This window comes from Rhinopithecus roxellana, chromosome 19, assembly GCF_007565055.1.
Source record: "Rhinopithecus roxellana isolate Shanxi Qingling chromosome 19, ASM756505v1, whole genome shotgun sequence".
In the NCBI taxonomy this organism is placed as follows: domain Eukaryota; kingdom Metazoa; phylum Chordata; class Mammalia; order Primates; family Cercopithecidae; genus Rhinopithecus; species Rhinopithecus roxellana.
Window position 1 is genome coordinate 54,073,337 of NC_044567.1, and position 27,480 is coordinate 54,100,816.

The following is a 27,480-nucleotide window of genomic DNA, read 5'->3' on the forward strand; positions in this document are numbered from 1 at the left end:
GGTTTGTGGTCTCACTGACTTCAAGAATGGAGCTGCAGACCTTCACAGTGAGTGTTACGGCTCTTAAAGATGGCATGGACCCAAGGAGTGAGCAGCAGCAAGATTGACTGTGAAGAGTGAAAGGTCAGAGCTCCCATAGCATGCAACGAGATCCGAGCAGGTTGTTGCTGCTGCCTGGGGGAGTGACCAGCTTTTTTTCCCTTATTTGTCCCCAGCCATGTTCCATTTCTGTCCTATCAGAATGCCCTTTTTTCAATCCTCCCTGTGATTTTCTACTTCTAGGATCCTGCTGATTGGCGCATTTTACAGAGCACTGATTGGTGCATTTTACAGAGCGCTAATTGGTGCATTTTGAAATCTCGTTGCTAGCTACAAATCGCTGATTGGTGCATTTTACAATCCCCTTGCTAGCTACAGAGTGCTGATTGGTGCATTTTACAATCCTCTTGCTAGACAGAAAAGTTCTCGGAGTCCCCACTGGACCCAGGAAATCCAGCTGGCTTCACCTCTCACCAGCACTTTGGGAGGCTGAGGCAGGTGGATCACCTGAGTTCAGGAGTTCGAGACTGGCCTGGCCAACATGGTGAAACCCTGTCTCTACTAAAAGTACAAAAATTATGACTGGGCCTGGTGGCTCACGTCTGCAATCCCAGTACTCTGGGAGGCCAAGGCGGGCAGATCATGAGGTCAGGAGATAGAGACTGTCCTGGTCAACATGGTGAAACCCCATCTCTACTAAAATACAAAATAATTAGCTGGGCATGGTGGCAGATGCCTGTAGTCCCAGCTACGCAGGAGGCTGAGGCAGGAGAATTGCTTGAGCCCAGGAGGAGGAGGTTGTAGTGAGCTGAGATTGTGTCACTGCACTCCAGCCTGCGCAACAGAGTCAGATTCTGTCTCAAAAAAAAAAAAAAAGGAAAGAAAGAAAAAAGCTTCAGTCCCAGCAGTTAGTTTCTCCTGTGGTTTCAAGCTTGGTTCATCCAAGCATGCTCGGGTCACATGACCTAAGGACCCCTGGCCACTGAAAAACAACTCACAACCTTGTTACATAAAAGTTGAAACAGATGGGTCTGGGGCAGCTGCAACTGGGTTCGACAGAGGTGTCTTTGCTTCACCACAAAGCCATAAACTCATTCTGAGCTGGACCTATGTTCTAATCACTCCCATATCCCTGACAGGCCTTCCTCACAGTGGAGGAAGTTTTCCGTCTCCACTTCAAGGCCCAAAATTACCCCTCATGTCAACTTCCAGAAGGCTTTTCCTTGGAGAAGTCTTCCCAGAGCCCCATGCATGTCCTTGTTCCTCAGGCTGTAGATGAAGGGGTTCATCATGGGTGTCACCACCGCATACATCACTGTGGCTACTGAGTCCTTCATGGAGTAGGTTTGGAGGGGCTGCAGGTATACCATACCCAGAGTCCCATAGAAAAGGGAGACCACAGCCAAATGGGAGGCACAGGTGGAGAAGGCTTTGTACTTCCCAGTGGCTGAGGGTATTCGGAGGATGGCTCTGACAATGCGGGCGCAGGACGTGATCATGAAACCTAAGGGGATGAGGAAGATGAAGCAGCCCGTGGCAACCAATACGGTGTGGTTGATGTGGATGTTGGAACATGCCAGCCTCAGCAGGACGTACATCTCACAGAAGAGGTAGTGGATCTTTCAGGACCCACAGAAGGTCACCCTGGTCATGAGGAAGGTATGGAGGAGGCCATAGAGGACAGAGAACTCCCAACCCAAGGAGAGGAGCAAGACACAGAGTCCAGGGCTCATGGCTGTGACATAGTGGAGGGGGTGGCAGATGGCCACATAGCGGTCATACGCCATGACGGCCAGGATGAGGTTGTCCAGGGCCACCAAGGAGACCAGGAAGTAGAGCTGTGTCAGACACCCTGCGTAGGTGATGGCTTTGTTCTGGGACTGGAGGTTCACCAGCATCTTGGGGATTGTGTTGGTGACAAAGAAGAGGTCACTGAAGGAGAGGTTGTCCAGGAAGAAGTACATGGGGATGTGCAGGCGGGAATCAGAGCTGATGGCCAGGATGATGAGCACATTTCCCACCACCGTGACTAGGTACATGCACAGGAACATCCAAAACAGGATCCGCTGCTGCTCAGGACTCTCTGACATCCCCAGGAGAAGGAACTCTGAACCTTCAGTCTGGTTGCCTCCCTCCATTTCCCCAACTGTCTGCAACATTAACACCAACAGATGTTTACAAGTTGCCTTCAATTGTAGAATGACATGAAGGTAAGCAAAATGAACTATTTTCTTAGCATTAAAAATATCTTAGACTAAATTTTATAACCTGTTTAGATAGGCAACAAAGTCATAACAGGCACAAAAACAGAATGTGGAAAATCTCTGTGCAACTTATTTATTCCAGCAACTTCTAATCTGGCATACTCAATATTACAGGAATAATATTTATGACTTATTTTAAATCCTATCATCTTACTATACTCTTGAAATGTTTAAAGATGAGTATGTTATGTTATAACATTGTATAGGTTTTAAGTGATTTTAAAACAGATGTATACATTATAAGTAATAGATATTGTACAACTAGACAAAGGGGAACATATTGGAAAGGAGAGGGAAAAATTATTGTTTGCTTATATGGTAGTCTATCTGGGAACCCTCAATCCATGAAATGTCACTAGAAATAAAAAGAGATGTCAGTAAAGTTACCAAACACAAAATGAATAGACCGCAAAGTAATGGTGCTCCCAGTAAGCCATATAGTGTAGCCATAAAGCCTGTGCCCTCAGAATACAAATCCGAGTACTACTACCGACTAGCTGTGAAACCTCAGACAGGTTACTTGAGCTCTTCAAGAACTGGGATCCTTCATGTGCAACCTGGAGGTGGTAAGGATAAACTTAAGCAATAAAGTATTCAAATATTGCCCATTATTCCATATATTACATCTATGTAAACAATTAGGTTAAAATACAATACAAAGCAATCCCATTTCCATTATCTAAGTATTACGACATTAACAAGAATTGGGCAGGACCTGCAGATTCTCCAGAGAGACATAAGATATATATTTAATAAATGGATAAAATTACCAAAAGTAAGGCATACTCACTTGCATTAACCTGAAGCTTAACCTCTCAAAGTCAAGATGGTGGGATTTGGGGGAAACAAAAGCTAACCTAAATTTTACCTAAAAGTAAGCATGAAAATAAGCTGGGGAAAGATTGAAACAGAGTAATGAAGGAAACCTGCTCTGCCAAATATCCAGACTCTTAAAAAGCCTGCTACTGATGCTAGAGTGAGCAGATGAGTAGAACTGGATGGAACTTCAGAAACAGCCAGTACACGTGGATTTAGTATACTGTTATGGTAGTACTTTTATTTTATATTTTATTTTATTTTATTTATGACCAGGTTTCACTCTTGTCGTCAGGCTGGAGTGCAGTGGCATGATCTCAGCTCACTGCAACCTCTGCCTCCTAGGTTCAAGCGATTCTCCTGCCTCAGCCTCCCAAGTAACTGGGATTACAGGTGCGTGCCACCACAGCCGGCTAATTTTTATATTTTTAGTAGAGATGGGGTTTCACCTTGTTGGTCAGGCTGGTCTCAAACTCCTGACCTCATGATCCGCCTGCCTTGGGCCCCAAAGTGCTGGGATTACAGGCGTGAGCCACCGCGCCCAGCCTAAAATTTTATTTCAAATGCAATAAAGAGCCTTAAAGGACTTTAAGCAGAAGAGGGCATGTGTATTTAGCAACTCTCCTTCTGCTTGCATTTTACCAGTAGTATTTGTTGTTGTTGTTGTTGTTGTTTTTTGAGGCGAAGTCTCGCTCTGTCACCCAGGCTGGAGTGCAGTAGCCAGATCTCAGCTCCCTGCAAGCTCCGCCTCCCAGGTTCACACCATTCTCCTGCCTCAGCCTCCCGAGTAGCTGGGATTACAGGTGCCCGCCCCCTCGCCTGGCTAGTTTTTTGTATTTTTTTAGTAGAGACGGGGTTTCACCATGTTCGCCAGGATGGTCTTGACTCCTGACCTCGTGATCCACCTGTCTTGGCCTCCCAAAGTGCTGGGATTACACTAGTAGTATTTTAATAATCAAGTAGGGCTGCTGCATCTTTAAGGAGATGCTTTTTAAGTGTTTATCACAGTTAACAGCGTTCCCAACATGGAGCCATCCTTGAGTTCCTGGTATAAACTATTAAAATTGACTCCCTAATGTTTTATTTGGCTTTTGTAGTAATATTTATAAATAAGATTGGTCCACAGCCTCTTTGTGTGTATGGGGGGGCAATCTTACTCACTTTGCGTTATCACACCTGCATTTATTTTGCAAAAGAAAATGCAATAGTATGGCAAAAAATACTGCAAGGAAATAGACTTTTTGGAGCTGAATCACAATGACTGGAAAAAGTATCTCTCAAAGAAGCAAGGGCAGTAGTTATAAGTTATACTGACAATTACTGAAGATACTTGAGATCGCACACTTTTTGCTTTTATGCGGGGAATCATTATCACGGTGCTGGACACTGAAGCAGGTAGCAGACTCCTTGAGTCTGGTCTTCTAGCCTTTCATAAATTTAATTTTGTATTTCTTGAAGACCATAACAATATGCTCAAAAACTCATTTTCACACAGGCACACACACTGTTATCACTGACAACTATTTTTTTCAGCATCAATTACTAAGTATTTTTCCACAAAAAAGGAGAAAAGCGTACACTCAACAATGTCATTTTGTGACCTGGGAAACTAACAAAAAAAGGATATGCTTTTGTTTCAGCGTATTCCAATTCTAGAAATTTATTTTAATACAATCAGACAGAGTGTAAAAATGTAGGTATTAGATGTTTCTCAGAACCTGTTAATAACGGAAAAAAAGTGTAGAAATAAACATTCAACATTCGAGATTTTCTTTGAAAGATTACAGAATAAGCAAATCCATAGAGATAGAAGGTAGACTAGTGGTTACCAGGAGCTGGGGAGAGGGAGACACAAGGAGCGACTGAGAAAGGGTACAAGATTCTTTCGAGAGTGATGAAAATGCTCCAGAATTAGACTGTGGTGATAGTTGCAAAAGTGCATGAGTATATTAAAACCATTCCGGCCAGGTGCGGTGGCTCACGCCTGTAATCCCAGCACTTTGGGAAGCGAAGGCAGATGGATCACCTGAGGTCAGGAGTTTGAGACCAGCCTGGCCAACATGGTGAAACCCCATCTCTACTAAAAATACAAAACATTAGCCTGGCGTGGTCGGGGGCACCTGTAGTCCCAGCTACTCGGGAGGCTGAGGCAGGAGAATCTCCTGAACCTGGGAAGCGGAGGTTGCAGTGAGCCGAGATTGCACCGCTGCACTCCAGCCTGGGCAACAAGAGTGAAACTTGGTCTCAAACAACAATAACAAAAAACAAACAAAAAATAATTATGTTGTACACTTTAAATGGCTGAATTTTATGGCATTACTTATATCTCAGTAAGTGTGTTTTAAAATTACACGATCCATCGAATTAATGGAACACTCTGAAATGATCATAAATAATGACACTAATATTTTTTATTTATATATGGAAAGATGTTCATAGTAATTATTAAATTAAAAATCCAGTTTATTATTCTTCTATAATAATATGAAAAACATGCAGGTCACCCACACTGGATGCTAGTGCTGTGGACTCTTCAGTATCACTGTGAGGATGAAGGCAAGAACATAAAGGGCTCAGCACCTGTGCTGCGTCGGGTGTGCTTTCGAAATTACAAAGCAGATCACGGATCTTCCCTGTAGGAGCTGAGCTTTCCCGCATCCTCCAGAGCAGCCCAACTTTGTGGCCGGTTGGTCAGTGCTCCAGGCTGCTTTATCCCCAGTGGCCTCTCCTACTCCCTGGCCTTGCACTTCTGGAATAGGAGAAACACTTTTCCTTCCATCCTTAGCCTCCCTCTTCTTTTTCACCAAATGCACTTTCTCCACTCTGATCTTCCATTGTCAGCCTGGAAAAACCCATTATCGCTCCCAGCCAAGCACCTCCTCCCACCCGAGGTGACAATAGCAGGTTCTGCGTTATGTCTTGGTCTTTACATTCTTTTATCCATCTCATGTTTTTCCTAAATGTCTGTTTTCGCACGACAGTGTGAGCGCCTCCACAGCAGGGAAAACATCATTTTCATTACTGCATCCTCTGGACCTCAGCCAGTACCAGTTGTCGTGTAGGCGTCCATACATAAGGGCTGAACTGAACTGCATCGACTATTCGACACTCCCTGCAGTTGAGAACGATAAGGAATCGTCATGAGCCCAAGAGCCTAAGAAAATAGGAGACGGTACAGAGAGAAATGCAGTTGTTTGAAAAACCAGCCGGTGTGCCAGGAAAGTGTAGGGCCTGTTCTGCAAATTCAATCGGGAACATTATTAATTTGAAGTAACCAAAGAATAAATAAATGTAGATGTGGGAACTGTGAGTGAACCAGAAGTAATTTGCAGCTCCAGGTGAAGGGTAGAGGATGAGGCAGGCCCTGCGTTTAGGAAATGAGTGGATACGTTACTCCAGTTCACCAAATCCAGTTCTCAGATATTCAGTGCCACTGGTATATCAGGAAATTTCGAGTCAGAAGTTTGGGTTTGAACCCAAGTTTAACACATACAACTGTTTTTTGAGCAAACCACCACCTTTTACTCAGCATTTCGTCAGACATGTGTTAAATACTTTACATGAAGATCTTTTGTGGCCGGGCGCGATGGCTCAAGCCTGTAATCCCAGCACTTTGGGAGGCCGAGACGGGCGGATCACGAGGTCAGGAGATCGAGACCATCCTGGCTAATACGGTGAAACCCCGTCTCTACTAAAAAATACAAAAAAAAACTAGCCGGGCGATGAGGCGGGCGTCTGTAGTCCCAGCTACTCGGGAGGCTGAGGCAGGAGAATGGCGTAAACCCGGGAGGCGGAGCTTGCAGTGAGCTGAGATCCGGCCACTGCACTCCAGCCTGGGGGGCAGAGCAAGACTCCGTCTCAAAAAAAAAAAAAAGATCTTTTGTTCACACAACAACCCTACTTGGTCCTATTGTCCCATTTTATAGATGAGGAACTGAGGCTTGGAAAGTAAGTAAGTTTCCTGAAATTGCTTGACTAGTAAGTGATGGAGCCCAGATTTGACTCCCCTATGCTATCGCTCAAGTCCGCTCCCTACCAGGCCTGGTGCCTGGAGTTCAGGGCCCTCTGGGACTCTTCCCTGACAAGTGACAGGGAAAGCCAGAGAGCCCCAGAGGAATCAGTGCCACTGCTTTCTAGCCCTCAAGGCAAAGGTCTCCTGACCCTGTGCATCAGAATCACTTGTGATGCCTCAAAACAAAAAGTCAGTTTTCTGGCCCTCTATTTTGAATTCTGTTCTGAGAACCAAGTCTTTTTAGGAAGCACCCAGTGATTTGGATCCTACACTTTGGGGAACACTGCTCTGAGCCTTTAAGAGTCAGTGGTTCTGAACACTTGTGTGGTCACATGGCCTTAGGGAGACAAACCCCCTTGCAGCGTGGCTGGGGAGAGAGGGGAGAGAACGTGGGGCGCCGTATGGAAAAGGACTCCATGCTTGGTGTCAGGACACTGCGCTTGGTACCTCCTCTGTCGTTTCCTGACTGACTGCGTGACCTCAGGCAGGGCATGCAACATCCCTGAGCCTCCTCCTTGCACCCACAAAGACTTTCTTGCAGGTCGCGAGAATCACATGCAACAGAGTGTGTGACAGCACTTTGCAAACGAGCATTAAAATAATTGCAGGGATTCTTCGATTCCCTTTCAACACTAAGAGGTTAGATTAAACGAAGAGTTTTTAAAGTATGCAAGGGTGTTTGTGGGAGGGAAAACGGAGAAGGGGAGGGGAAGGAAGGGTACGGCAGGGAAGGGAAAGGAAGGGAAGGGAGGGAGAGAGAGAGAGAGAGAAAAGAAGGAAGGAAGAAGGGAAGGGAGGAAGGAAGGAAAGAGAGAAAGAATGAGAAAGAAAAAAGAAGGCCTGAGAGAAAGAAAGAGAGAAGGAAGGAAGGAAGGAAGGAGGGAAGGAGAAAAGAAAAAAGGAAAAGAAAAGAGAAACGGAAAGGAAAAGAAAAGAAGGCCTGAGCCTGAGCATCTAGACCTTACCAGTGTCCGTGCTGCTCTCAGAATTAACAGGTTCTGTTGCCTCCACTTTTTCCTCCATCCAGTGAACGTTCACAGTCAGGACATACAGGGCCCTAAGTCTGGTTGTGGGACTCAAGGCTGGAGCAGGGTACACGTGAAAAGCAGGGGAACTGGCGCCTGGACCTTTGGTCCCCAGAAGAAAGGAGACACAATGTAAGACAGGGTGCCCCAGCGAGGCTGGCGGACCTGCGAGCTGATGCCTGAGCCTCAGGTCAGGAAGGAAAGGGCTGAGTCAGAACTGTGTGGGGATTATTTATCAGCTTGGGGGAGGCCTCAGGGAGACAATCCCAAGATGGTTTCTTCAGATAAACATGGGTAATTGCCTCAATCTCAATATCTGTGAGCAAAGGCCTCTGCATATTTGCACTGTTTTTGCAGGCAAGCCGATTAGAAAGCCACTTTAGAAAACTTGTCAATGACCACTTAATAATAATATGGGTTAAGTAGGATGGGGTTTGAATTTTTTTTCAGTCAGATGGCATCTTAGGTACCACTGCTGGGGGGCGGTCCTCAAAATATGCCCTTCTAGTCATTCTCTTAAGAGCTGAGATCTGGATTCTGTGTGTGTGTGTGGCACACGCGTGTGCAAGAGAGAGAGAGAGAAAGAGAGAGAGAGTCTTAGGCTAAGAAGATGGTTTTGGCCCATAGCTACGAGGGTTGCATGCCTGATGGTGGAGGAATTGCAGGCCAGGCAGTGTGTCCTATGGCCTTGGAATGAATGAGAAAGGCCCGGGCTCCACTGAAAATGACAAGTTATCTCACTCCACGGGCTCTGCTGAACCAGAGGGTGCGCGTGCCTTCTCTCTTCAGCTGCTGTCAAAGCAGCTAGGCTGTGCGGCTGCAGCAGCCCTTTCCTTGTGTTGCATTTCACCTTGGGTGTTTGTGTGACTGTATACCCTACAGTTTGATACGGCTTCTGAAGGCTTACGGTCAGGAAGTAGCAGCCACATCTTGTGTCAGTTGACGGTGGCCTGAGTCCTCTTATCCATCTGTTCATTCAACAAGTATTTATCAAGCATTTACTATGTATGAAACATTGACCCAGATTCTGGGAAAACTGGTGAACGGAACCAGAATGTCTAATCAGGTGCCTGCTGGCTGGGAAGCCGCGAGGGTAGATGCTGAGAGGTTCTGCGTTTGAATGTTTGATACTTTGATTTCCCTTCCAAAAGCACACAGTCTCGGCTTGCTTCCCTGCAAGTTTTACCTCCTAAATTCCTCTCTGATCCTTTCCCTCCTTTATGCTTCTGTTACTGCCTCTTCAGGTCCTTCTCCTCACTTGGGCCAATCTGGCAGCCTCCAAACTGATGTCCCTGACTCCCCCCGCTTCAGGCCTGTTTCACATCCATTGTTGAGAATGCCACTTAACACAAAGCTGGGTGTGTCATTTCCATGCCTGAGACTTTTCATGGCTCTCTATTGTCTATTGCATAAAATCCAAGCTCCTTAACTAGCCATAGGAGACGCTCAATGACATTGCTCACACGTGTCTGTGGACACATGGAGACGATCTTCAAGAACAGTTCTCCCTTCGAGGGCCAACTTGCTGTCCAGCTGTGAGGAGCGTGGTCAGCAGACAGCCTTCAGCTGTCAGCTCCTTTAGGGTTTACCGTAGCTACAGAGAGCCTCCTTCCCCAAGGCAGTCCCTTTTCCTGGATAGCCCACACCTGGCGATTGAGGCAGGGGTATAAAGACTCTCCATTTTAACCTGCTATGTGTCCATTCCAAAAGTCAGGCATTGAAACTTCATAGCCAGTGCGATAGTATGATGCGGTGGGGCCTTTAAGAGGCGATTGGGCCACGAGGCTCCTCCCATGTGAATGGGATTAAGACCCTTTATAAAAGAGGCTTCAGGTGGGGTTTGGCTTTCTTGAGCTTTCACCTTCCCCGTGTGAAGCTGCGGTGCTCTTGCCCCCCGAGAGGATGTGGACACAGGGTGCTGTCTCGGAAGCAGAGAGACCAGGTCCTCACTAGCTGGCAGCTTGGTTTGGATTTCCCAGCCTCCAGAACTGTGAGAAATAATTTTCTGTTTTTAATATATTACCAGTTTCAGGCATTTTGTTATAGAAGCAGAAAATGTGCTGAGACAATCGACTTTCTGGGAGGCCGGCCTGCAATTTGACTTCCCCCTGTGCCCAGTCAAGCTTCCGCCCTTGTTCCTTCACAGGTGTTGTTCCCTAGTGAACACCTGTTACTCCAAACTCCTTCTCGTGCTTCTGGAGCCCCAGCCCGTGACACTGCCTGGATAGCGTCATTGCCGCCTCTCTCTTTATACCAGACTCCCTGTCAGTCCCCGCACACACCCTGTTCTAAATCCCTGTGCTTTCATGTGTGCTATTCCCCTGGCCTCAACTTTTCTTCTCAATTTTTTTTCTGGTCAACAAAACTTCTCTGTTTCCTGTCCTTTCAAACCCAGCTCAGGGAATATCTCCTGCCTGGCTCCTTGTTGCTGGGCTTGGCTGGCTTCTTTGTTCTCTCCCACCTCCCTTTGCTTACGGAGTACCACTGTAGTCGGTGGGTGCAGTGTTGGACACAGAAGTGACAGATTCTGGAGCAGAAAGGGACCTGGGACTACCTGACATGGTGGTTAATTGTGGTTCTGTAGCAGGAGCTGCGATGAACACGGGAGAACAGATACGCCTTCAACACACCGACTTCATTTCCTTCGGGTGCATACCTAGAACTGGGATTACTGAAACATACGGCAGCGGCAGCTTCATTTTAAAAAGTAATTAATTTTTTTAGAGGCAAGATCTCACTCTTTTGCCCAGGCTGGAGTGCAGTGGCACAGTCACAGCTCACTGCAGCCTTGCCCTCCTGGGCTCAAGAGATCCTCTTGCCTTAACCTCCCCAGTAGCTAGGACTACAGGTGTGTGCCACTATGCCTGGCTAGCTTTCTAAATTTTGTGTTTGTAGAGACGGGGTATCGCCATGTTGTCCAGGCTGGTGTCAAACTCCTGGCTGTAAGTGATCCTCCTGCCTCACCCTCTCAAAGTGCTGGGATTACAGGCACGAGTGACTGTGCCCAGCAGCGGTTCTATTTTTAGTTTTTAAAGAACCTCCATACCATCTTCCATAATTGCCATACTAATTTACATTCCCACCAACAATGCCTAAAAGTTACCTTTTCTCCACATCCTCCAATACTCATCATTCATCTTTATGGTGAACGCTGTTCTAACAAGCATGAGATGATATCTCACGGTGATTTTGATGCACATTTTTCTAATGAGTAGTGATGCTGAGCTATTGGCCATTTGTATGTCATCTAAAGAAACACCGGTTCATAGATCTATAAAGAACGCCACTGGCATTTTGATATGTATTTTTTTGCATTTATAGGTTGCTTTGAGTAACATGGACATTTTCGTAACGGTAAGTCTTTCAATCCACGAACAGGGAATATTTTCGCATTTACTATTCTCTTCAATGTTTTCTTCCATGTTTTATGGTTTTTATTTTAGATCTTTCATCTCTTTGGTTAAGTATACTCCAAGGGACCTTTTGGTTTCGGTAGCTGTTGTGAATGGTGTGGTTTCTCCATTTTTTTCAGATAGTTCACTATTCGTGTATAGATGGGATGTTTCTGTTTTTATGCCAGTAGCATAGTATTTGGATTAAAGTTGTTTTATAACATGTTAATATGTTTTGAAATCAGAGTGTGATGCCTTCAGCTCTATTCTTTTTGCTGAAGTTTACTTTTGGCTATTGGGGTCTTTGTGGTTTTACACGAATTTGTTTTTGTTTATTAAAAGTTTTATTTTAAAATTTTTTCAATATGGGGGGGCGGTACATGTGCAGGTTTGTTTAATGTGTATATTGCACCCAGCCAGAGAGCATAGTACCAAACAGGTAGTTTTTCAACCCATGCCTCCCTCCCCTCCTCCCCGCCATTAGTCTGCGGTTTCTTTTGTTCTCGGGTTGATGTCCACACGTGTTCGATGTTAGTTCCCACTTATAAGTGAAAACACGCATTTGGTTTTCTGTTTCAGAGTTAGTTCGCTTTAATGGCCTCCAGCTCCATCCATGTTGTTGAAAAGGACATGGCTTCATTCTTTTTTATGACTGCACAACATTCCATGGTGTATTTTCTTTATCCAGTCCACCACTGATGGGCAGCAGAGTTGAATCCATGTCTTTGCCATTGTGAATAGCACTGTGATGGACACGTGCATACGTACGTGATTATGGTCGAATGATTTATATACCCAGTCATGGAAATACTGGGTCGAATGGTAGTTCTAAGTTCTTTGAGAAATCTCCAAACTGCTCTTCACAGTTGCTGAACTAATTTACATTCCCACCGTCAGCACATAAGCCTTCCCTCCCTTTTCTCCACAGCCTTGCCAGCATCTACTTTTTTTGGACTTTTTATGAATAGCCATGTTGACTGGTGTGAGATGGTATCTCACAAAACGGTGGTTTTGATGTGCATTTCTCTGATGGGTGATGTTTAGCATTTTGTAATATGTTTGCTGGCCAGTTGTATGCCTTCCCTTGAGAAGTGTCATTTCCTTTCCCCGTTTTTTAATGGGGTTATATTTTGGTTGTTCAGTTCCTTACAAATACTGGATATTAGACATTTGTCAGATGCACAGTTGGCAAATATTTTCTCCCGTTCTGCAGGTCGTCTGTTTACTCCTTTGATAGTTTCCTTTGCTGTGCAGATGCTCTTTAGTTAATCAGGTCCCACTTTTCAATAGTTTGACTTATTCTTTTCCTATTTGGAGGCCTTTTATTTCTCTTGCCTGATCGCTCTGGCTGGGCCTTCCAGTACTATGTTGAATACGAGTGGTGAGAGTGGGCCTCCTTGTTTTGTTCCAGTTCTCAAGGGGAATGGCTGCAGCTTTTGCCCATTCAGTATGATGTTGGCTGTGGGCTTGTCATAGATGGTTCTTACTGTTTGGAGGTATGTTCCTTGGATGCCTACTCTGTTGAGGAGTTTTATCATGAAGGGATGCTGGACTTTAACAAAACCCTTTTCTGTTTCTTTTGAGATGATCATATAGTTTTTGCTTTTAATTCTGTTTATGTGATAAATCACATTGATCGATTCGTGTATGTTGAACCAGGCGTGAATCCCAGGAATTAAGGTTGGGCAAGTCCAGATGGTCATTTTACAGGTACTTGCTGACATGCAGTTGCCTCTCAACCTGGGGAAGACTAATGAAAGCAGCTGGCTTGTGTGGGGAAGGTGACTCAGGATTTGAGCCTGAAAGGCGAACGGACAGTGTTTCCTGCAGCATGATGTTGACTAGTTTTTTTTCTGGTGTGGCATCTCTATTGGCCAGAATACTGAGCAATTCCCAAGATCCCTGTGCTGGCTACTGTAAGTCCTACCTTCATTCTTTGTTTCTAACTGACCCCAGGTGGTCTAACTTTGCTGGCACTGTTTCCCTGAGGATGAGACAAGAGTGAGCTTGTCTCCTCCTACAAAGGATCCCAGAATGGTGGGGAAACTGAGTATTGGCCTCCAGTTCACTTTTCTTATTGTAGAAACTGTGGGTCTAGGGACATTCTCTGTGTGTGGTGCAGCGCTGACTTTGGGGAGGGTGAAATGGTCAGAGAACCATTTCTGTTACTCTTTGGTCATGGCTTTTCTCAATTGTGTGGCCCAGGGTGGTGTCTCAGCCTCAATCCCAATTCCTGGGATATTCAAGATGTTTTTCTAAAAATTTTAAGTTCCAAGATACATGTGCAGGATGTGCAGGTTTGTTACATAGATAAATGTGTGCCATGGTGTTTTGCTGCACCTGTCAACCCATCACGGAGGTACTAAGCCCTGCATGCATTAGCTATTTCTCCCGATTCTCTCCCTCCACTGCCCCCACCCCCACAACAGGCCCCAGTGTGTGTTGTTCCCCTCCCTGTGTGCTTGTGTTAGGATGGTATTCCTGATTGTGGGGGCTTCTAGTTCCATTTCTGTGTGGGGGAGTGAAATGGGGAACTCCTATTCTGCCATCCTGCTTATGTCACTCTCTTGTTGACTGTTGTTTAAATAAAGACTCTATGATTCAGATATTCCATGTGTTTGGAGGGGAAGGAGGTATTGTTATGGACTGAATGTTATGTCCCTGCCAAATCCAAATGTTGAAGCTCTAATCCCCCATGTGATAGGACCTTTGGGAGGTGACTGGGTTTAGAGGAGCTCATGATGGTGAGCCCCATAGTGGGATTCGTGCTCTTATAGGAAGAGGAGGCCAGTGCTTTTCCTTTCTCTCCCTGTGTACACAAAGGAGAGGTCATGAGAGCACACAGCCAGATGGTGGCTGCCTACAGGCTAGGAAGAAGTCTTAGCAAAACCCAACCATGCTGGCATCCTGATAGTGACTCCTAGCTTCCACAACTGTGAGAAAATAAATCTGTTGTTTGAGGCACCCAGGGTATGGTATTTTGTTATAGCAGCCCTAATTGACTAAGACAGATGTGTTTTCCACGTCTAATCATTCATCCAATTTCAAACCCAATGGCAGACCAAACGTTCAGATCCTTTAAAAACTAAAAAGTAATTATGAATAATTTCAAACATGCAATAAGAACATAATTTTAGACACATATATACCATCCACAAAATTAAAAATATTAATTTGTTACCTGATCATGTCACTTCTTTCTGTAAAAGAGATTTAAAATGTTATAGATAACACTAAAGCATTATCCCCATTCCTTTCCCTCATTTTGTCCTCTTTTTCAAAGGAACTGATTTCCTGAATTTGAGAACAATTTTCAAGTATGTTTGTACTTTAGGAGAATAGTTCTTAAACTTTTGGTTTCAGGACGCATTTACCTGCTTAAAATTTTCAGGACCAAAAGAGCTATGAGCTGTGTTTATGTGGGTTATATCTATCGATATTCTCACATTAGACATTTAAAATATTTATTTACTAATTCACTCATAAAACAGTAATACCATGACATGTTTTTATAGTAGGATTTTAAATAGAAATAACTATATTAAAAAAATTATTGAAGAATAGCATGGTTTTACATTTTTTCAAATCTTTTTAATGTCTGGCTTAATAGAAGAGATCTAGATTCTTGTATCAGCTTCTGCATTTATTTGTAGTGATACGTTATTTTGGTTGACATGTAGGAAGAAAATCCAGCCTTATACAGTTATGTAATTGCAAAAGGGAGGATTATGTTAATGACCTTTTCAATTAATATTATTTGATACTACATCAAAACGTGGTATGCAGTCATTTCTTAAAGGTTGGTAGCAATGCAGAATCTGAGAACACATCAGTAGATATTTTATCCCCTATGTCATTAAAATCCATTGGCTTCTTTTACATTTTAAATTGGTCTTTTATTTATGTGTAACTTTTTCACATAATGCATTGGTCATTTGAAAAATACTGGCTCACTGAGTTATGCAGATCTTCCAAATGTTGACACATTTCATGTATATATGAAATATATATCCATCACCATAATGGATGAATTTCCCAAAGGGATGATATTTGCTGGATAGACCAAATATTTATTACTGGCAACAAATATTGTCAATTTTTCTTACAGTGACAGACTCACTTCATTTATTTTGTGGCAACATCTGCCAAATACCAATTCTGAATAACTATAGTTTATCAGTCATTCTAACAAATAAAAATAATGTTCCCTGAAATGGCTGGTTGAGCCCAAATTCAAACAATCATTCAAGTACTTTCTCATAAGACAACCATTGTAATTTGAGATGCAGAAGTGCTCTATGGTACTGGCCATTACATTATACAAAATATTAAAAAGATATACATGAAAAGATGTGATTTAATAAAATCTAGTGCTTTATCAAGGACAACATTTGTTTAGAATTTTCTTTCTCTGCATCTATTGACGTGTTGATTTTTTCTTTTAATTTGTCAATATAGTAAACACTTATGGATTAAAAAGTATCAAATTATCTTTACATATCTTTGATATATCCTAATGGGTCCTTATGCAGTATTATTATTTTAAATTCTCTGTTGGATTCAATTTACTAGTATTTTCTTTGGGATACCTGTATTTATATTTTTAAGTGAAATTAGCTCCTGCACTTTTCTTTCTTGTACTCTTTTTATGCTTTAATATCTGGTGATAATTATGACATAAAGCTACTTGAGAAGTTGTTTTTTTCTATTCTCTGCAAATTTTTTTTTTTTTTTAAAAACTGGATGATCCATAACTTCCGAAAAGTTGCTTATAAACGGATTTATATTTGTGATATGTGTGCATATTCATATATATGTGAATATTTAAAATGATTGTTTAAATTCTAGTTATAGGACTATTTTTTCCATTTCTTCTTGAGTCAGCTTTGACAAGTCAGATGTTTTTCAAGGATTTATTTATTTTGTCAATGTTCAAAATTATTGGCATGTAGATGTTGATGATATTCCCTCTTCATGATCCTAATCTTGATGTTGTCTTTAGTTTTTACCCCCATTCTTCCCACTGTAGTCTTTACTTGTGTCTTTCCTTTCCTTGCTCAATATCCCAGAGGTTTATTCACTTCATTTTATTTTAAAAGAACCAATCTTTGGCTTTTAAAATCCTCTTCGTTGTATTTTTGTTTTATATTTTATTGAGTTGGATTCCTAATTTTTTATTAAGATATCTCCTTTCCTCTGTGTTCTCTGGGATCACTAAATTGTTCATTTGTTCCAGAATCCTCCCCTCCTACTGACCCTACTACCACTGCTATTTATGAATATGCATTGATGTTTGAGAGTTTTGTTTTGAGGGATGGATGGAACTCTTGCATGAAGAGAAGGAAGGTGAGGAACTACAGAAATAAAAGCTAGGATGGTCTTTCCAAGGGCAAGGTCTGACTTCCTACAGAGAAAAGGAGTACAGGGAAAAGGCAAGAGAGTATTGCTCTGAGGCCCCAAAGATAACATCAACCCGGACCACAACAGGAATTTTGTTGGCATTTCTGCAGGAACCATATGGGTTGTGTCCAGAGTGACTATATGTCAACATTGAAGTGGCGCATGTTGTACCTGTTAGAGTGTCAAGAAAGGGGAAGCCTCACCCAGGGCATCTGTGGTAGGGGTAGTGCAAAGTGTCTTCTCCAAAGAGCTTGAAGGTAGCAGGCTCCTTAGAGAAGCCAGACCTCTGGGTCATAAGTGAATGGGTGCTAGAGAACATGAGAGACTGCCCGAGGCTATAACTGGGTATATATAGATAAGCCTAGGACTGTGGGCCTATGATCAAGCAGGTTTAAATATTTGACTCTGTGAAATCCTGGTAGTAGTGTTAGCATGACATTATTTATTGCCAAGGCTGGTGAGGTCTTGGAGGCACTGGGATACATACACATTATGTCTTTTCTTCACCACAGGCAGATATGCTCATTCTGAGCTGCAGCTGTACCCTAATGACTGTTGCATATCCCACAGCATAATGCCTTATGTGGGTGAAGGAGATTTCTGGTCTCCACTTCAATCCCCTTTCCAAAATTACCTTCATTTAAGCCTCTGAAAGGGTCTCCCTAGGAGTCTTCCCAGAGCCCCATGCATGTCTTTGTTCCTCAGGCTGTAGATGAAAGGGTTCATCATAGGTGTCACCACAGCATACATCACTGTGGCTACTGAGTCCTTCATGGAGTAGCTGTGGAGGGGCTGCAGGTATACCATAACAAGTGTTCCATAAAAGAGGGAGACCACGCCCAAATGCGAGGCACAGGTAGAGAAGGTTTTGTATTTCTTAGAGGCTGAGGGTATCTGAAGGATGGTTCTGACAATACTTACTTAGAGGCTGAGGGTATCTGAAGGATGGTTGTGAACACTAAGGGGGTGAGGAAGATGAAGCAGCCAGTAGCAACCAGCACTGTGTGAATGATGTGGGTGTTGGAACGTGCCAGCCTCAGCAGGACGTACATCTCACAGAAGAGGTAGTGGATCTTTTGGGACCTACAGAAGGTCACCCTGGTCATGAGGAGGGGGAGGAGGAGGCCATAGAGAACAGACAGCCCCCAACACAAGCAGAGGAGCAAAACACAGAGTCCAGGGCTCATGGCTGTGACATAGTGGAGGGGGTGGCAGATGGCCACATAGCGGTCATACGCCATCACGGCCAGGATGAGGTTGTCCAGGGCCACCAAGGAGACCAGGAAGTAGAGCTGTGTCAGACACCCTGCGTAGGTGATGGCTTTGTTCTGGGACTGGAGGTTCACCAGCATCTTGGGGATTGTGTTGGTGACAAAGAAGAGGTCAGTGAAGGAGAGGTTGGCCAGGAAGAAGTACATGGGGGTGTGCAGGCGGGAATCAGAGCTGATGGCCAGGATGATGAGCGCATTTCCCACCACCGTGACCAGGTACATGCACAGGAACATCCAAAACAGGATCCGCTGCTGCTCAGGACTCTCTGACATCCTCAGGAGAAGGAACTGTGAGTTCTCACTCTGGTTATCTCCATCCATTCCCCCAACCTTCTGCAACATTAACACCAACAAATGTTTCTTAAGTGCCCTCATTTGAATAAGGACACGAAGATAAGCAAAATCAACTCTTTTCTTAGCATTAAAATATCTTGGACTAAACTTTAAAAATAATAAAAGCAACAGGTCATTATAGGCACAAAAACAGAATATGGAAGGTATGCAACTTATTATTCCAGCAACTTCTACCCTTACACGCTGAATATTATAAAAACAATGTCTAAGCCTTATTTTTAATCCTGCCATCTTCCAGTAGTCTTGAAGTGTTTAACGTTTAGTTTATGATTTTATATAGGGTTTTAAGTGGTATTTAATACCAGTATACACATTACAAGAAATGATTATTGTCCAATTGGTGGAAGTGGAGAAATAAAATATTGGAAAGGAGAAAGAAGAACTATTATTACTTGCTGATATAATCTGTCTGGGAAATCTAAGAAAATCAGTCGAAACATCATTAGAAAAAGAAGATGTTTGTGATTAGTCAGTGAAGTGACCCACCACAAAATGAACAGGCCCTCAGCTTTCACGGTCCCCGTAAGCCGTGTAGTATAGCACTAAAGACCGTCCTGTGGGAACTCTTAAATTCAAGTCCAAGCACTGCCTCTTCCTGGCTGTAATGCCTCAGGCAGGTCACTTGCATTCTTTAAGACTTAAGTTTTTTTATGTGAAAAATGGGGTGAGAAGGAAAATAAGGAATAAAGTGCTTAACACAAAGAGCTGACATGCAGAGAGCACTGAATAAATAGTACCTGTTATTATTATATATGAATGATAAGAATACGAAGATTAAATTATAATATGAAACACATTATCAGCGAACAATCTATGCATTAAGATATTAATAAGAATCAGGTATGGTCTTCAAATTCTCTATGGAGGCATCAAGTAAAAATTTGTTAAATGGACAGATAAAACCAAGATTCTAGATAAAAAGATGAGATGTTCCTGAAGCTATTATGGGGAGGGGGGAGAGGGGAGGGATAGCATTAGGAGATATACCTAATGGAAATGACGAGTTAATGGGTGCAGCACACCAACATGGCACATGTATACATATATAACAAACCTGCACATTGTGCACATGTACCCTAGAACTTAAAGTATAATAATAAAAAACAAAATTGCTGATTCTTTTTGTGTTTCTGAGTCAAGAAAACTTTTCCTTTGAGCTATTTACAGCTTTTAACAATTGAGTAAAGTATATTCCTGTGAACAAAATTTGGAGCATATTTGTTTCTTTCTACCTGATTTCTCCAGAATTTGAAGATTGTAAGTATTCTTAGTTTATGTTAATATAGTTATTTGCAGAAGTGCAATAAACATCTATTTTCATTTGTAACAGGAAAAAAAAAAAAAGATGTTGCAAAGATGCATATTCTGAGTTATTCTAAAATTTACCCTATTTGAAAGCCAAAATTCTAACAGGGTTTTAAAGAAACAAAAGCTAGTTTCAATTTCTTCTAAAAATAGGAATGAAAATAAGCTAGGAAAATGTTGAAGACAAGGAGACACTTGCTCTGTGAAATATGAAGAACTCTGCAATAGTGAGGGTGCTGGTGCTGGAATGAACAGATAAGTAGAATTGCCTAGAAACATAAGAAACAGCCAGGTTCATGTGGAATGTGGCGAATTGTTATGGTAACACTTTAATTCAGAAGGCAGAGGTTGCATTATGCAATACATGGTATTAGGATAACTGTCTACTTAGGTTTTCGGGAAAAGTTACATCAGTGTTTTGTCTTTTATCAAACATACTAAAACCAAACATACTAGTATATTTTATCAAAATATACTAAAGATTAATTTTTTTTTCCTTTTGAAAACCGAATGTATATGGAATAAAACATTCAACATGTGAAAACTTATAAAGGAGATAGTATAAATTTTATCAAATTCCAGCATGTAGAGTTAGACAACCATGGCTAATGTCTTCTTAGTCAAGACATAAAGGACCACAAAAAGCCAGTCTTATAACACGTTGAGCCTTGCGAAAAGCAGCTGCCCTGAGCAGAGGCCCTGAGCAGGGAAAGGTTGTTCTCATGTTTAAGGAAGTAAATATAGGCCAGCATGTCTGGGGGCAAAGAGGATATTGGTGAGATAGGATGTTGTGCCATGGCCAGTAATGAACCGTAAAGCAGAAGTGGCTGTGTATATTTAGCAACTATTGTTTTTCTTTGTATTTTATCAACCGTATTTTAAAAATCAGGTATGGCTGTTGCATTTTTAATCAAATGGTTTTTCAGTGACATTCAAGATATATCTTGTGGATAGCCTTCTTGATACGGAAGCATACTTTTTTTTTTTTTTTTTTTTTGAGACGGAGTCTCGCTCTGTGGCCCAGGCTGGAGTGCAGTGGCTGGATCTCAGCTCACTACAAGCTCCGCCTGCCGGGTTTACGCCATTCTCCTGCCTCAGCCTCCCGAGGAGCTGGGACTACAGGCGCCGCCACCTCGCCCGGCTAGTTTTTTTTTTGTATTTTTTAGTAGAGACGGGGTTTCACTGTGTTAGCCAGGATGGTCTCGATCTCCTGACCTCGTGATCCGCCCGTCTCGGCCTCCCAAAGTGCTGGGATTACAGGCTTGAGCCACCGCGCCCGGCACGGAAGCATACTTGTATACCCAGTGTGAACTGCTGAATCAATTTGCTAATATTTGATTTAGACTTTTGTAGTCACAATTATTAATGAGGTCTGTCTATGGTCTTTTTTGGTATGTGCTACCCTTCTTACCTTTTTAGTACGATTTGGCTAGCATCAGAGTCCATACTAAACTTGTATTCACTGATTTCAAAACTAACATTTGAAATTTCTTGCAGTTTCTTTAATAACTTAAAAGATAAATTTAAAAAATATTTTATATATTCTTTTTGTATACATTTATTTATTTAGAGACTGGGTCTCACTCTGTTGCCCAGTCTGGAGTACAACAGTGCCATCACAGCTCACTGTAGCCTTGAACTCCTGGGCTCAAGCCATCCTCCTCCTACCTCAGCCTCCTGAGTAGCTGGGACTACAGGCTTGTGTCACCATGGCTGGCTAATTGAATTTTTTTTTTTTTTTTTTTTTTTTTTAGAAACAGGGTCTCGCTATGTTGCCCAGGCTGGTTTCCAGCTCCTGGCCTCCAGTGATTCTTCTGCCTTGGCTTCCCAAAGTGCTTTGATTACAGTCATGAGCCACTGTGCCTGGCCTTGGAATTCTTTTCCTAAATAAAAATAGCTTCAGCAGGGTGCCATGGCCCATGCCTGTAATCCCAGTACTTTGCGAGGCCGAGGTGGGCATATTGTTTGGACCCAGGAGTTCCAGACCGGCCCTGGGCAACATGGCGAAACCGCATCTCTACTAAAAACAGAAAATTAACTGGGTGTGGTGGCAGATGCCTGTGGTCCCAGCTACTCGGGAGGCTGAGGTGGGAGGATCACCTGAACCTGGGAGGTCGAGGCCGCGGTGAGCCATGACAGTGCCAGTGCCCTCTAGCCTGGGCAACAGAGCAAGACCCTGTCTCAAAAAATATGGCTTTAAAAAACTATATTGTAATCTATTGATTATAAACAAAAAATTTCCAACACGAACAATGAAAGCAATACCAAAAAATTTGTACAGGAAGTAAAAGTTATCCCGCATTCTGTCAAGGCAACCACTGTTTACACTTTGGTGAAGATACTTTTCCGCTTGTTTCATTCAATCATCTTTATTCATTCAGCAATGTGATGGGAAACTTCCTCCAAGTCAATATTGTCATTTATTAGCTATGTTTGTTGTTGTTGTTCAGGGACCTTATTTTTTAGCATGCATGATAGTTGGGTTTTTTTGAGACGGAGTCCCTTGCTGTAGCCCAGGCCAGACTGCAGTGGCACAATCTCAGCTCATTGCAACCTGTGCCTCCCAGGTTTAAGTGATTCTCCAGCCTCAGCCTCTTGAGTAGCTGGGACTATAAGTGCCCACCACCATGCCCCACTAATTTTTGTACTTTTAGTAGAGAAGGGGTTTCACCATGTTGGCCAGGATGGTCTTGAACTCCTGACCTCAAGTGATCCAGCTGCCTCGACCTCCGAAAGTGTTGGGATTACAAGCGTGAGCTGCATGATAGTTTTTAAATCTTAATATTTTCTAAAAAACACAACCCAGCTACAGGCGTACCTTGGAGATAATGTGAGTTTGATTCCAGACCGCCTCAATACAGCAAATATTGCAATAAAGTGCATCACACAATGTGTTGCTTTCCCAGTGCATATATGTTATGTTTACAGTATACTATAGTCTATTAAGTGTGCAGGAGCATTATGTCTAAAAATGTACATTCCTTAATTTAAAATACCTTATTGCTAAGAAATGATAGCAATCGCCTGACCCTTCAGCAAGTCATCATCCTTCTGCTGGAGGAAGGTCTCGCCTTGATGCTGACGGCTGCAGACTTACCAGCATGGTGGTTGCTGAAGTGTGGCGTGGCTTTGGCAATTTCTTCAATAAGAACAATAAAGTTGGACACATCAGTTGACTCTTCCCTTTAGGAAACATTTCTCCATAGCATGTGATGCTGTCTGACAACATTTTACCTACAGTAGCGCTTCTTTCAAAATTGGAGGCCATCCTCTCAAACTCTGCCACCGCCTTATCAAATAAGTTCGTGTCATATGCTGCATTCTTTGCTGTGATTTCAACCATGTTGGCAGCATCTTCACCAGGAGTAGCGTTCATCTCGAGAAACTGCTTTCTTTGCTCATCCATAAGAAGCAACTACTCTTCTGTCCAAGTTTCGTTGTAAGCTTTGTAGCTTTTCAGTCACACCTTCAGGCCCCACTTCTAATTCTGTTCCTCTCTCTTTCCACCACACCTACAGCTACGGAACTCTTCCTCCCAGCGAAGTCTCGAACTCCTCAAATTCATCCATGAGCACTGGCATCAACTTCTTCCCAGCTCCTATTAATGTTGATATTTTGACCTCCTCCCATGAATCATGAATTTCTTCATGGCGTCTAGAATGGTAAATCCTTTCCAAGTTTTCCCTTCACTTTGCCCAGATCCATCAGAGGAATCACTATGGCAGCTGTAGCCTTACAAAATGTGTTTCTTATATAATAATAAGTCTTGAAAGTAAAAATGACTCCTTGATCCCTGGGCTGCAGAATGAATACTGTGCTAGAGGCATGAAAACAACATCAACCTTCTTGCACGTCTCCATCTTGGGTGACCACGAGCAGTCATATTTTGAAAGGAATATTATTTTCTGAGTAGTGGGTCTCAACAGTGGCTTAAGATATTCAGTAAACCATGTTATAAACAGATGTGCTGTCATTCAGGCTTCGTTGTTGCATTTATAGAGCACAAGCAGAATAGATTTAGCCAAATTCTTAAGGGTCCTAAGAGTTTTGAAATGGTCAACGAGCGTTGGCTTCCACTTAGTCACCGGCTGTATTCGCCCATGACAGGAGAATCAGCCTGTCTTTGAAACTTTGAAGCCAGGCATTGACTTCTCCTCTCTAGCTATGAAAGTCCTAGATGGCATCTTTTTCCACTAGAAAGCAGATTTGTTTACATTGAAAATCGGTTGTCAAGTGTACTCACCATCATCAGTTATCGAGATCTTCTGGATAACTCGCAGCTTCTACGTCATCACTTTCTGCTTCATCTTGCACTTTTATGTTATGGAGAGGGCTGCTTTCCTTTAACCTTATGAACCAACTTTTGCTAGCTTCAGATTTTCTGCTGCTGCTTTCTTGCTTGTCTCAGCCTCTGCAGAATTGAAGAGAATTAGGTACTGACTCTGTATTAGTCCTTGGCCTAAGGGAATGTTGTTGCAGGTTTGATCGTCTATCCAGACCACTAAAACTTTCCCCATATCAGCTAGAAGGCTGTTTCACTCTCTTGTCGTTTGAGTGTTCAGTGGGGTAGCAGTGTTTCATTTCCTTCAAGAACTTTTCCTTTGCATTGACAGTTTGGCGAACTGTTTTGTGCAAGAGGTCTAGCTGTTGGCCTATCTCTGCTTTTGCTTGTCTTTCTCAATCAGCGTAATCATTTCTGGCTTTTGATTTAAAGTGAGAGACGTGTGACTCTCCTTTCACATGTAGATCTAGAGGCCTTTGTAGGGTTACTAACTGGCCTAATTTCAATATTGATATGTCTGAGAATAAGGAGGCCTGAGGAAAGGGAGAGAGACGGAGGAATGGCTGATGAGCAGAGCAGTCAGGACACACATGACATTTATTGACTCCATTCAACTTATGTGGGTGTGGTTCATGGCACCCCCAAATAATGACAATGGTTGTATCAAAGATCACTGGCCACAGATGAGCATAACAGATGTAATCATAATGACAAAGTTGAAGTGTTGTGAGAATTACCCAAATGTGACACAGAGATGTGAAATGAGTACATGCTGTTGGAAAAACGGCACCAACAGGCTCGCTTCATGCAGGGTTGTCAGAAACATTAAAACAAAGCAACCAAACAAAGAAAAACAACAACAAAAACGCAGGACCTGCGAAGAAAAAGTGCAGTAAAGGCAAGTGCGACATAACGTAGTATGCCTGCACGTGCTGTCTACAGGAGACACACTTTTTTCTTTTTCTTGAGACATTGTCTCACTCTGTTGCCCAGGCTGGAATGCAATGGTGCGATCTCGGCTCACTGTAACCTCTGCTTCCTGAGTTCAGATGTTTCTCCTGCCCCAGCATCCCGAGTAGCCGGGATTACAGGTGTGTGCCAAGATGCCTGGCCAATTTTTGTATTTTTAGTAGAGATGGGGTTTCACCATGTTGGCCAGGCTGGTCTCGAACTCCTGACCTCAGGTGATCCACCTGCCTCGGCCTCCCAAAGTGCTGGGATTACAGGCGTGAGTCACCATGCCCGGCCCAGGAGACAAACTTTAGATTCAAAAGTACACATAGGTTGACCTTAAAAAATGGGAATATATAGATCATGCAAACATCTACCACTAGAAGGTGGAGTGGTTATACATTAGCCTTTAAAAAAAAAAAAAAAAAGGAAAAATAGACTTTAAATAAACAAGTTACTAGAGATAAAAAGATCCATTCCATAATAAGAGATTTAGTTCATCAGAAATGTATAATAATTATAGACAGATACCAAAATGCTTGAAGCAAAAGCTGACAGAAACGAGGGGAGACGTAGATAATTCAACAATAGTAGTTGAATAACCAAATATCCCGCTTTCGATAATGAACAGAAAAACTAAGTAAAAGATGAACAAGGAAATAGAGGACTTGAACATTGCAAATGAAGTATCCCTAACAGATATCTCTAGAAAACTCCACCCCAAAATAGAACAAGATTCTTTTCAGCCATCCTTGGAGCATCCCCCCAGATAGACCATATGCAAGGCCATAAAACAAACCTCAATGATACTCAACAGATAGAAATAACACAAAGTATGTACTTCAATTACAAAGGAATGAAATTTGCAATGGGAAGAAGAAAAAATGGAGAAAACTCACATACTTGTGGTAATCAAACACCATCCTCCAAAATAACCAGTGAATCAAAGAAGCAACAGAAACAGAAGATAGATAAATGAAAGTGAAGATACAACTTTTTCCAAAACTATGGGATGTGGGGAGTGTAGGGAAAATGGTGGATAGGAGGCAGGAGTAACTTGCAGCTCCCACTTGGGCAAACAGAGCAGGCTGTGGAGACTCATACCGTGAGCTTTTGCTCTAAGAACTACCGCAGGAACATACCAGGAAAGCCGAGGTAAAGCACTTACCTCTGCCTGAGCATGAAGCGTGCTTTCTGACAAATTTATCATGTATTTTCCGTACAGGTAGCTGAAGTTCCCCATTTCCCCCAGAATAGCTCAAGTTTATGGTCAGGCGGTCAAGGCCCAGGATGCTTCAGCCCCAGTGCACTCTCCTGCTTATCTGACCTCCACTCTCTACTCTAGCAGTGCCTTTGCAGTTTATATAGTTCTAGAATACACAAAATATTTTGTCTTTGTCCTTCACACTGATTGTTCCTTTTCACCCAATATGCTTTCTTCATTCTGCTCTTCCAGCCTGAATTTTTTTCCTTCAGTTCTTGTCAGCCTGGTAAGACCTACTCTAGTACCTACTTAAGCATCTTCTCCTGGTGACATCTTCTGCCACCCCAGAGGTAACCACTCTAGTTTCTGCACTATTTTTGGTCTTTGCATTCTTTTAGGATTGACCCTTTCCACATTTTGCTTAACTATCCATTCTGTGCAAGACTGTGAGAGCCTCTAGAGTAGGGACCGTGCTCTATTTTCCTGCATCCTCAGGATCTTGCACACTACCAGGCATAATGTAGAGACCAGTAAAAGAGGGTTGAACTAAACTGTATAGAATAGTAGACATTTCATGCATTTGAGATGAATGAACGGGCAAGAGCCATGAGCCCAGGAGCCCACGTATCGATGAAAATGTGGTTGCTTAGAGAACTAGCTGATGCCAGGGGAATTTGGAGCACGTTCTGCAAATTCAATCTTGAACATGATAAATTTGAAGTAGCAGCTGGGTAAGCAAATGTGGATGTAGAAACTGTGAGCAACCTAGAAGGTTAAAGTAAGTTGGAGCTGCCAGCTTTGGTGGAGGTAGGATGGGGCAGGCAAGCATTTAGCAAAAAAAAAAAAAAAAAAAAATTCTTTTTTTCTTTTTCTGAGATGGAGTCTCACTCTGTCACCCAGGCTGGAGTTCAGTGGCTTGATCTTGGCTCACTGCAACCTCCGCCTCCCAGGTTCAAGCAATTCACCTGCCTCAGCCTCCCGAGTAGCTGGGACTACAGGTGCACACCACCACACCCGGCTAATTTTTGTATTCTTAGTAGAGATGGGGTTTCGCCATATTGGTCAGGCTGGTCTCGAGCTCCTCACCTCAGGTGATCCACCTGCCTTGGCCTCCCAAAGTGCTGGGATTACAGGCATAAGCCACTGTGCCCAGCCATGAATGGAT

The 27,480-nt window shown here is 42.9% G+C and overlaps 2 protein-coding genes across 2 annotated transcripts; both read right to left on the bottom strand.

Moving 5' to 3' along the window:
- Positions 1 to 1,235: 1,235 nt before the first annotated feature.
- LOC104677246 (olfactory receptor 1D2) lies at positions 1,236 to 2,225 on the bottom strand. Its single transcript, XM_010382229.2, is given in 1 exon segment — positions 1,236 to 2,225. A coding segment is annotated over 1 exon segment (963 nt). The 5' UTR covers positions 2,199 to 2,225.
- Positions 2,226 to 17,584: 15,359 nt separating this feature from the next.
- On the bottom strand, positions 17,585 to 18,594 carry LOC104677255 (olfactory receptor 1D5). The gene is given in 2 exon segments (XM_010382236.2): positions 17,585 to 17,869; positions 17,872 to 18,594. Coding segments are annotated over 2 exon segments (1,008 nt in total).
- Between the last annotated feature and the right edge of the window lie 8,886 nt (positions 18,595 to 27,480).